We start from the raw sequence: 12326 nt of genomic DNA, 5'->3' as shown, positions 1-12326 counted from the left end.
TTGGGTCGATTTAGTCAAGCATCTCGACCAAGCCTAAAAACAGGCCGTTGTTCCACGCATAAAGTTTCTCTGTTTGCCCACGAAATGCGCTGTTTCTTTTTTAGGCATTAAAAAAAAATGTTATGCCAAGATGAACAGTTAAACATTGATAGCCGCTTAGAAAGTACAGGTCATAAGATGCTGTCTTTTACGAAACTGAACGGTACTTCGAAACCAAAACTGTTATTTTAAGAGCTTACATGGCGATTGGTATCATATAGATGCCCGGAAATATTTATAAGTTGTAGTTTATGTTAACTGGTCTGGTTTTCGAGCCTGACCGTGACAAGGAAATCTAATATTGTGGGGGCTCCGTCAGGAGCGGTGCCTGAGGCGGTTACCCCACTCGCCACCCCCTAAGGCCGCTACTGCTCCAGCCCCCACACGAAACTCTCCATTGGTTAAATAGTACTAAAACCATGAAGCAAAGGGCTAAAAGAATTAATGGTTATACATAAGGGAAGTTAACCAATAAACTATATCCATCAAGTCATGGAAGCATTCCTGTCTCGAAAGTTGTTTTTGTTTTTCTAGTTAATCAATTTTACTTACATTCTGATTTAATATATCCTTGCATCGTAAAGACCTCTGACCTGCTGGTTACTTTACAGACATAGAGCCCAGAACTGTTACATTGTACCAAACTTTCGTAACTTAAGATGCTAGCATTGTCCTAGAGTATACAAAATAATTTATCAAGCATTCAGATTTTTTTTTTTCTAAATTTTATTGACAGTTAATAATAATAATAATAATAATAATAATAATAATAATCGTAACAATAATGATAATAATAACAATCTCTATTATCCATAAGGATATTTTTCTTACAATTTGTGCTAGACAAAAAAAAACAACACATTATAACTATAGAAAAGAAAATACCCATTCACGCCAGTTTCGTTCAAAAGTTACAGGTGAAATGTTTATATCTGATTGTTGAATTTTATTGAATGATTTGATGTAACAAAAAAGTATAACCTTTGTCCTATATAGCTGCCATCTGGATCATGAGATGCAGAGAACAAAAAATTTGCGTGTAAATCTGATGCCACTCCAATACTTTAGATCATCCTTACTATGGAACTATTTAAATAGAATCCTATACTCCAATAGAATTTCAAAATAGGGACCTACCTTCTTTATCAACGTGACACGTTTTTGGCCGCTGTCGTGAGATAACTCCATGCTGTACACTGGGTCATCAGAAACCTGACATTTGATAATCATGTTTTCGCCTTCCTTAAATGTTTGAGTTTTATTTACAAGTGGTTTGTCGTTCAGCAGAAAAGTATCTCTCTCTACAAAAACAATATTTTTTTCTAAAGTAAAATATAATATACATTTCTTTTCCTTCAATGCACATATTTGCTTACGAACCATAAGGTTGTAATAGAATATATAGATAAAAAAAGATAAAAGCTTATGAAAATAAAATTGATGATATGAACTTGAAGGTTCTGCAAGGTAAAAATAAACACATTATACCACCAATCAAACACAATCGAACACACACCATTACACACAAGATCACCCATTACTACACATACATAATTACACAATAAATTAAAAAACACACATAAGTACACAATCACATTCAATCTTAGACACAATAACATACAATCACGCACAGTCAGACACAATAACACGTACACCAAAAATCACACACAAACAATTACACAATCACAAAAATACACACGCAATCACACACATTTCTACACACAATCACATTCAACCTTTTTTAACCTTACAGAGCTTAGAAACATGCAAAGTAAATATAACATTTAACGTTCCCTGACAGTGGCGTAGCTAGGGGGGGAACAATTGAGGGGGGCCCCCTAATGTTTGTTTTTTACATTTAAAGTTAAATATTATGCAAAATGCAGGGTCCCCCAAACAGGTCGAGCCCCCATGGCCCAAAAGATGGAAAATTCATAGCTACGTCCCTGTTCCCCGAAACTTTTTCTGACACGCTTTTGCAAATTTCAAATCTGCAGACACAACGAAAAGATAATCTTATATATATATGTATTGCTAAATGCCCTAGCCCACTTAATAACCTTCCACTAATATATCGAAATGAAAATATGAGAGATATAGAAGAAGAGAGAGAGAGAGAGAGAGAGAGGGAGGGAGGGAAAGGCGGGCGTTCATTTTAATGTAATGGATACAATAATTTACGGACCAAAAGTCTGTCAGTGGAAATATGGCTCGTTTACTAAAAGTTGAAAGAGAAAAGTACGAGATATTCCTGCAATTATTGGCAATATAAAGCGTGGGAATAAATCATCGGGCGTAGCGTGTCAAAAAATAATTTCGCAACGTTACTCCAGTGTTTCAAATCATGATAAAAACTTCAATGATTGCACTGTGAGGGAGATTGTTATTATTCATTGCTAATACAAAATATGTTGAGGAACAGATTAAATATTTCGGCAGGCCGAGCTTGCACCGCGGGTCGTAGTTCACCCACCTGAGATTGTTATTATTCATTGCTAATACAAAATATGTTGAGGAACAGATTAAATATTTCGGCAGGCCGAGCTTGCACCGCGGGTCGTAGTTCACCCACCTGAGATTGTTATTATTCATTGTTAATACAAAATTTGTTGAGGAACGGATTAAAAATACTTCAGCAGGCCGAACTTGCACCGCGTGTCGTAGTTCGCCCATCACTGTTGTTATGCTTCTTACCTTTAGTGACAACACTGGAGTTGATATGTTGACATCTAGTGAGCGCTTGAGTGTTGTAAGCGTTGATATAGAAAGTGTATTTAGTGGCTTCGGATAAGTTACTGAGGATGTGCATCATTTGACCATCACGTCTGTCATCTACTCTCGCCATCACTAAATCTCTAGACATTTTCTTCACCATCACAATAAACATTTGTTTTGTCCCTCCATCATTTCCGGGCCTCCATGTCAATTGGACGGAACTGTGGTTTAAAGCTTCCGCTTTGAAACTACTCGGACATTCTGGTGGACCTGAGAAAGAAGAAAATAAAAACATACAGGGTTTTCTTTTATGATTGAACAATATTTTATTACATTAGAAATGTGAAGTGAGCTGATTATCACCAAGAAGTGGCGTTTTTAACATAATACTTAAGAATATCACAAAGAATTAACAATGGTGGCCAGTTCATACCTTTAGATAACACTTTTGTAATGTGTTCAACGACCATTGAGAATGTTGTAAAGCACTTTTTCATTTGAAAGTTCAATGTGGGTAATAATAATAATAATCTCTATTGTCCGTAAGGAAATTTGTCTAACAATTTGTGCATTACACCAAACAAAAAACATTTGAACTATAAGAAACCAAACTGTACATTCAAACCAGACTCACTCATAAATGTTGCATTTGCTGGTAATAGGCTATCCTTGTTATTTAATAAATCGTGAATCAAAATTACCTTTTATTTCAAACGCCAGGTCATAGCACGCTGATTCGTCTACTACTAAGTTATATTTTCCAACTTGCAATCGATGGTTCCGGAAAATCGTTAGTTGGATCTCCACTTGGGTATGTTGGTAATTTGTGTATCTGAAATTCCAATTGTAGAGTCCGCTGTTGATGTAACCAAAATCGCCAAAAGCTGGAAAAAAAGCAATGAATTTAAAGTTCCCATGGAAAAGTAAAAAAAAAAAAATATTAAGAAAATAAACTGTTTTATATTATTTCACGTCTTCTTTTTTAAAAAAATTTAAATGTGCAATTTAATGTTTCCAATCACTTAGATAAATCTTTACATTCGCTATTTGTATGTGTTTTTTTTTTCTACTTTGTAAGAAAGGAAGGATGCCGATTATTTTTACTAATCTTAATCTTTAACATCTTTAAAAAACAAAACAAACAAAAAAAAAAAACATATCCTAGATATAATAGTTTGTCTTATCCGTATTAAATAGCTTATTGTAATGTTTTTTTTTTGTATAATATAGAATGCCTATTTATTTTACTGTCTTTTAGAGATTATGTATTTATCACAAACCACGCTTATTATCAAGTTTTTTTTACAGTTATTGTGGCGCCGGCCTCAAAGCGGTACAATGCACATATCCATTTTCGCACGGAACCGTAAGAATATATAAGGTGTATACATGGAATTTGACTTCGTTGAAATGTTTGGCATGATGTTATAGCCTGATTGCTGTATGCATATTTTCAGTAGTTCAATAATTTCATCACCCTCAGATCAAGTTGAGTCTTGTTCAACGGTGTTGTTTGAGGCATGTATAAAAAATAATATTTATTTTAAGGTTAAACTGATAGATGTTTCGGTCTTACTGTCGGCTGTTAATTGGACTAGAGTTTGGATTAGCTTGCCAGCGATCCAATCCTAAGGCAGTATGCCTGTACAGCAACCACTCTAGACAACACTTTAGAGGAGGCTAGAGGCAGTCTCTTTCACTTAAACTTCACATCGCCTCATTGTTCTTCCAAATTTTGCAGTATAACTCCCTACTTTAACGTCTTGACATATTAAGTTGTCACTTCTAAGTTCTATGATTATTTTTTTTATGTGAAATCTAGGAAAAAGACTAATTTGTTTTGCTTAATTTTTGCAATCAGCATGCATATATACCATACTAGCAGTACACACGAAATGTTGTACTCGTGAGTACTATAGTTGATGAAATATCTTCATGAATGAGGTAGCGGTAATTTGCAAATATAACTCTGATTTCTAAAGTATGACTTTATAGCATCATTTGTATTGGTCAAAACAAATGGAAATTCAGTTTGACTACCTAAGCTTAACTACTGTATCAATAACATTATAGATGCAAATACGAACAACATTCACACACGAAACACATACACACTCACAACCAGCGCTTTATAAATTAGACTTCTATGAACTTCTCGATGACGACAGCTGATCTTGTAACACTCTAACCGAAAGTGGGGTAAAGGAGTTTTTAAGTCTTTCAGTTTTAGTCCTATTGGGGCGGAGACGACCACTTCATTCAGATCTGACGTAACAGTGGTTTAATGGGTGCAGGTTGTCTTTAAGAATCAGGTTTATTTTGGAGGAAAGATCTTTCAGGAAAAAGCTCTTCAAGAGATAATAGCTGTGTTTGAGTGATTTGCAATGTTTTTTAATTTAGTCTAAGTCTTTGTGCCAGTAAAGTATTACCATACCAACAGGTTATGGTAAAGTTAATTGGACTGATGATGGTTGCTGCATAGATAGGTCTAATTATTGTTATGTCGATTTTAAATTTTCTGAGCTTTCTAAAATAGAAGAGTCGTTGAATTTTGGTGTAAAGGTTTTGACAGCGTTCACTCCATTTCAGTTTGTTGTTGATGTTGTACCTAGGTATTTATATTCTTGCATTTGGTTTATCTGACTAACAATACTAAAACCTTAGTCTACCGGACCTGTGTGATGATGAGAACTTTGCTATACGAAGTGAAACATGGTCAACCTACTCATGGAAAGAAAAAAAGTTGAATGTCTTCCACCTCCGATGCCTAAGGCGGATCTTTAAAATAAGGGGGCAAGATAAAACAAAACAATGAGGAAGTTCTACGAAGAGCAGGGTGTTAGGAAATTCAGTAGCAGACGCCTTGGCTGGCTTGGCCACGTTAGTAAAATGCCAGTAGGTTGACTTCCACAAGACATTCTGTATGGTGATCTAACATAAGGCAGGATAACTGCTGGTTGCCCACTTTTACGGTATACGGATGCATGCAAACTCGACATGAAACACTCCAAAATCGAAACTAGTAGATCGGAAAAGTGGCACTAGATAGATCCACATGGAGAGAGAGCATAAAGGAAGCGTCTCGGATTGCAGATACCATACACAACAGCAGCAGAAAAAGCATGAAAATGCAACGGCGGCTGGTGATTACATATGCCCAATCTGTCACCGCCGCTGTGTATCAAGGATTGGCCTCTTTAGTCACAGAAGATGTCGCAAATGGAAAATGTAGTCTTTTGAGATGTAAAATGCCACAGAAAGTTTATCTGAATTTTTGCTAGATTGACATTTTGGTTTCAAAGACCTTATTATCTTTGCTTTAGTTTTCAAACATTTAAAATTAGAAAATTTTCTATACACCTGACTCGTTCGCTTTGAAATACTGTGGGGTTTTAATCAGAAAGTTTGAACCCACGCTTTCATGGATGGCTGCCTGGTCGTGCGGTTTGCGCTCTGGGCAGTCATTTGGATGTATCGTTGGTCCCGGGTTCAAGCCCTGCCCGCTCCCATCCCCCGTCGTCCTGCGGGAGGTTTGGACTAGGAAGTAAACTATCTTCAGCTCTGTAGGATCATCCGAAACATGTAAAACATTTTACAAACAAAACATAGTGTTTTTGCTAATGTTCACGTTAGATAGTTTTTGTATCATGAGTTGCTTAGATTAGAGTCTGACCAATTGTTATTCCTTCACCTTCACTAATCCCTTAGTCGGGATTAGTCTGCTGGACCATTGGGGCACCAAACAATAATTGACAAGCATCTTTCTCCATTCCTCTCTGTCTTTTGCCTTGAATAGAACCTCTTTCAATGTCAGAACCTTTCATTCTTTTATGAGGAGCTTGAGTTGTACATAATATCACAACAAAGATTTAATGTTTCGAATAAACATGTATCAGCGGACAACACATTTATTACTTGAAACAAAGAACTTGCCAGATATTCCAGCAATAAGTTAGTAGAAATACATTGTACATATGCTCTATTTTGTGTCTGATCCAGTTTCTTAATGTTTTCTTGAGTTGAGAATGTTAGGAGATTGCTAGGAGAATGATGGTCTATTCTAATTTAGTTCTAATGAATGTTATAAAAATGTCTATGATGCTATTAAATGTGTAAATTAAAAAACAATCCAAAGTTATTAAGTACAAATCGTAAATACTAGATAAACAAGTACTAGATTTAGAGTCAAGCAGATTTTTTTTATGTTTCTTACAAAGCTTATATCAGATCACTCTTTCTGTCGATTACAAATTTATTTTGTGTACACATTATTTCTCCAGCTTCCTATTCTGGGGTCGATTTAAAAATTTGAACAATTATTCATAATTCTTTTTAAAAAGTTTGAATCTATTAAAAAAATCAACAGATTAATTAATGAGTTAAATTAGTCTGATATTGGTTAAACGAAATAAATCTTAAAAGTACTGATAGATATGGCTATAATTATACGGTTCTTCCTCTTTGCTTATCTTGTTTCATTGTTTAAAGTATATATATATATATATATATATATATATATATATATATATATATATATATATATATATATATATATATATATATATATATATATATATATATATATATATATATATATGATATCGCGTTGTTTATTGAATACATTAAATATTAATAGGCTACGTCAACATGGGTTACAACATAAATAATACTTTGTTTAAAATCATGAACTAACCTTTCTTTAGCCATAATATTCTAGGGCTACTGGAAATAAAAACGCAGAGTTTTATGGTAATTTCTTGATTTCGAGACGAAACAGGAAATGAAGAAACACTGCCGTCACATAATCTTGCAGTACCTATGCAATATAAGTTGTTCTATAAAAAGTTATCAAAAATTAAATGTAATATTTTTAAACAGATCCCACGTTTTCTTTAATTTTGACTTTTAAAACTGATTTCCCCCCTCCCCCCCTGACTTCATCCTCATAAAATTAAGTTTAAGAGATAGAGCGGCGGCCCCCTCCCCCCACTGTGACATAAAATAAACAAACAAATCTGTCTATAGTGATAGTGTGATCTTGGTGCCATGTTTAAAAAAAAAACTTATCTTATCTTATATATCGCAGACATTACTTCAAAAATAAAGAGGGCTACGTCCTGCGCGTCGTGCACCTAGTCATGCATATTAATCAGTGACTTAAATTCTGTCATTGGTTGAAACAAACAAAATTTGTCTAAATATAAATCATATGTCCGGCATTTGGTCAGTGTTGAGGAAAAAAAAGTATGATATGGCTATTTCCACGTTGACTGAAGATTGTTGTGTGTGCTGCTTTTATCCAACGAGTACTTTGTATTCGGTTGGTAGGGGGGGGGTAGGAGAGTGTGTTAGGAAGTTATTTTCATCAGTTATACCGAAATAGCTTTGAAAATCTCAAAGCGGTAGAATATAGCACGAAAAGCGAGGACGAGTATAACATTTACATTTTTTTTTATCATTATTATTATTTCCTTCTTTTTCAAATAATTTGTTTGTTTGATTTTGTTCAGGGGCGGACTGGGTATATATTTTGTTCAGGGGCGGACTGGGTATATATTTTGTTCAGGGGCGGACTGGGTATATATTTTGTTCAGAGGCGGACTGGGTATATATTTTGTTCAGGGGAGGATTGGGTATATATTTTGTTCAGGGGCGGATTGGGTATATATTTTGTTCAGGGGCGGATTGGGTATATATTTTGTTCAGGGGCGGACTGGGTATATATTTTGTTCAGGGGCGGACTGGGTATACCACATTTTCTACATTTAAACAGATTTAAGGGCTATAGGAAATCTCAATTTGTAATTTAAAAAAATCTGCAGTACAATAGTAATTTTATTTGCTCTATTACATTCTTTGCTAGAACTAAAAGAGTAAAGCATAAATCTTGATTTGCGATCGCTGCCTATTCGTGTGCTATGCGCTCTGAAATCTCGTCTAGATGGTCCCGGGTTCAAGATTTGTCCACCGCACACTCCCCCCGCCGTCCTGTGGGATGTGTTATTCCAAAGTAACAACCACAAAATTTAAAACAACAAAAAAAATTAAATGAAAGCAATATAAAGTCAAATAACAAAGGCGAAGTGCCAACAATATAAGCTAGACCGCTCTGATAGTGAATGTCAAATAAGACGTTTAATAATAACGAAGGGAACAGTCGAATGTCGTCAAGCTCAATCTCTAAAACCCTAAAAACCTGGCTCTCTCTAAAGCCTTGAGAAGTAGTGTGTTTACGTTTCGCTATTCTTCCTCATATCCTGTTCTTGTTTTTACTAGTCACGTCATTGTCTGTAAGTCAAAACTTTCACTATTTACGAAACAAATAACTAACTCCTAGTCGTGCCATAACAGGTGATCTGTTTTAAAGAACATTGTGCAGCACAACAATCCACTGCATTGTCTTTTCTCAGCAAATGTTAAGTACCCAGAAGAGTCAAAATCATCACGGTCACCCTAAAAGGCCTGAAGTTTAAAAATCACATCCTCCAGCAGTATTTTTTTTAAATGAAAAAAATCAAGGGATTTATAACTTAAAATATTCTGGAGGAGAGTTAGACGTTCTAATTATTTGATGCGCCGTTCAGCCCGCACCATCCGTAAATTTCTAGCTAAGATTCTGCTCCCGCGCATAGAGAGCTGCAAGATTCCTCACTGGTGACCTCCACACCCACTTCAAGCTTGAACATTCGGATTTTAGATCTTCTAAGACGATAGTTTGCCTTGTTAAATGGCCTTGTTGTTTTTTTTTCGCTTTTTTTTTTCTATTTCTCTATTGTTAGGGTAGTCTTTGGTAAAAGCGTTTCGTCTAGTGACTAGTTCAATCCTGCCAAATTCACATGATTTTCGGTCAATGTTTCACTTGGGGCTTAAATGCCTGTGCGCAGAAAGATTTCTCTTTCATTGCTAACATAATTTGGGTATGTTGCTGAAGGCTTCGTCTCATCTATGTCTAAAAGAATTACCTATTCTAATTTGTTACAAATGCTTAAATAGATGAAGCAACTATAAATATCTTATAATAATACAAGCCAGGCATTACCCGCGGCTTGCGGGCCTTAGTTTGTGTATTACTAATCTAGTGAATTGGATTTAGATCTATGTCAAACTTAGCTTTCTTTTTTTTGCAAAATGGGTTTTACCCATTAAGCCAATACATCCATATCTATTTCAAACGAAAGAAATATAAAGTACAATTAAAACGGAGTTACCCGATTTGTTAAATAAATGATATTGTAAGGTACGTCAGGACTTCTAAATTCGCAGGTGTAAGGAACGAATTTATGTAAAAATGCTTTTGAAAGATAAATTGGAAGCTTAATTTTATTAAAATGAAATCAATAGACTATATTTTGTAATTTTCATGTGTCAAAGTAAAAAAAACTATCATTGCAAAGTGTAGTTCTTATAATAAGATCTAGATATAAATCCTTTCAATCTTCTCTCATGTAAACATGGCCTAGATCCGTGAAATAGGATTTTTTTCATAGAGTTGGACAACAACGGTAGAAGGATGTCACTCACCGATACCCCTGGAGACACCTCGAAGGCGGGGAACTGCCACGGATGTGAGGTCGGGGTGAAAAAAGTCTCCAGGCCGGAAGCTCGAGGACCACGGTGGTCCAACATTCAAGTCGTGTTAGCGCGACTGGCACAGTCAAAGTCCAGGACAATGCTGCCTCCGGGCGGTCAACTAGCGTTTATGGGCAAAGACAACGTGCACACATCCCCCTACTCACTCTCCTCCCTCACATATACCTCAGCCTCGTACCTCTGGCAACAGAGCGTAGGTCGGAAGGAAAGCTGGCTAAACCATTTTTGTCGCGAGCACGCTATTCTGCCTCAACGTGGCGCTCGTGTGGAAACGACCATTAGAGGAAGTGATTAGGCTAAATGAATAGCAAAACAAAACTCCCGTGGGGGTGACCACGGGTAGGCGAGAGTTTACCCATTGCACGGAGCGGAGTTGAAAGAGAGCTCTCACGGCCTTGTCGATAATCCATGCGCCGTTCCTCAAGGGACAGTTACACAAATGGCGAGTCGTCCACGGTTAGCTTGGTACAACATAGAAAAGCCGCGGAGGTCCCCGGTGCACTCGGCCTTCGGCCATGTCTAGCCCATGCGCCCGGGGTGCCAAATGCATCGGAAATAGCAATGCTTTACATAGGCATTGACTCGGGTCTCTTCCAGACAGAACAAACAGTTGTTTTTTTTTCAAACTTATAACTCTTAGACGATCAAAAGGTATGCGGAAACAGCTTAGAATGAATACTTTTCAGACCAAGCACGTTGGAGGTTTTCATGAGATTAACCAGAAGGGTCGAGTAATGTTTCGTCCGGTTCTAGAAGGCCATTTGGGACCCTATATAAAGAGCGAAGGTATCAGAGTCGAATGAGACACAATTTCCCTATTGTCGAGTCAGTTCAGTACGTCAAGACTGAATTCAACAAGGTACAGCTCAGCCAGTAGAGGTCGTTCTACAGTACAGAGTTGATACGACGGTTCAGACATCTACAGCCTGTGTTACGTGTTGCCAAATGTACAGTATTGGCTGTTATTTATTCAACTATTAAGGTGTTACGTAACTTTGGAGCCCTGAGTTCTTTGAGTTGACAGTGCCGTCTGGTGCACTTGCAGAGAGCCTGAATATTAAAGATTCGTTACACTATGTGCAGTATTTTAGTTTGAACGATACCCCAAGGAAAGACACCACTATACAGATATTTTAAAGCTTCAGTTCTATTACCGCATGTCTGTTGACAAACAAAGTAGGATGAATGAGAGACCTCAGTCCATCCTGTGCGTGTTACGGCAGCGTAGACTCTTTCCGAATTCAATGCCTTTTTTTTTCCATCCAAAATAAGTAACTTCCTAAAAAAATGAGAGAAAAAGAAGTAAAATAAAATTGTTGCAATTTCCGTATTCTAAAACATAAAAACTTATAACTGATATAGGTAACAAAAATTACTTAGAGAACTTGTTACCGCCCAGGTTGAACTTCCATCTATACCACCAGAGTTAACAATGTTATTTAATTTATTAATTAAGCTCTTTTAGATGTAATTGTTCAGGTAAAACATTGTCAGAATAAAGGGGGACAATCAAATAGTATGGCCGTAATCAGTAGCATTTGGGCTTATTTTCCTTGGTTTCATTGTGTGTGTTTTTTTTTTTTTTTTTTTTTTACAAAGTTTATATCTAACTAAAACAAAACAAGAATTAATTTAAAAAATATTTGTTTTATTAAATATTTGAAATTAATTCTTTTGTTTGGTAGCTTGAACAAGGAAAGGAAATTGTACTTGACAGATAAAGTGGTATAAGTTGAATTAGCTGAAATTTCACCCTATAGTTAGAAATCACCAGAAGTAATATATAACAACAATAATGCGTTATATTTTCATAAGTACTTCTCTGGCTTAGAGCAGGTTGAGGACATTTTTAGCCAAAAGTTAAAATTCAGGTCGTTCACTTTTTTTTTTAATTGTATTTTAAAAGCGTTCCTCCAGATACCCCCTTCTTTCCTCCCCCTGCTCTCTTCCCAGCTTGGCCAGACAAGTGATACGATTAGAGA

The 12326-nt window shown here is 36.1% G+C and overlaps 1 protein-coding gene across 3 annotated transcripts in view; it reads right to left on the bottom strand.

Annotated features, from left to right (window-relative positions):
- The window catches only part of LOC106079205 (uncharacterized), a 34686-nt gene that overhangs the window by 14892 nt on the left and 7468 nt on the right, over positions 1–12326 (bottom strand). For 2 of the 3 annotated variants that reach the window (XM_056011075.1, XM_056011076.1), the window contains exons 4-9: positions 11499–11623; positions 7448–7570; positions 3456–3638; positions 2734–3024; positions 1177–1340; positions 592–712 (exon numbers count right to left, since the gene is read on the bottom strand). In XM_056011075.1, the coding sequence (XP_055867050.1) occupies positions 592–712; positions 1177–1340; positions 2734–2926 (478 nt within the window). In that variant the 5' untranslated portion in view covers positions 2927–3024; positions 3456–3638; positions 7448–7570; positions 11499–11623. Of the gene's footprint in view, positions 1–591; positions 713–1176; positions 1341–2733; positions 3025–3455; positions 3639–6967; positions 7046–7447; positions 7571–11498; positions 11624–12326 lie in introns of those variants that run through there. The other variant, XM_056011077.1, reaches the window with a different exon arrangement.

Source organism: Biomphalaria glabrata, chromosome 14 (assembly GCF_947242115.1).
Source record: "Biomphalaria glabrata chromosome 14, xgBioGlab47.1, whole genome shotgun sequence".
NCBI classification, from domain to species: domain Eukaryota; kingdom Metazoa; phylum Mollusca; class Gastropoda; family Planorbidae; genus Biomphalaria; species Biomphalaria glabrata.
Note: the sequence above shows the minus strand (reverse complement) of the source record. Positions and strands in the feature narration are given on the sequence as shown.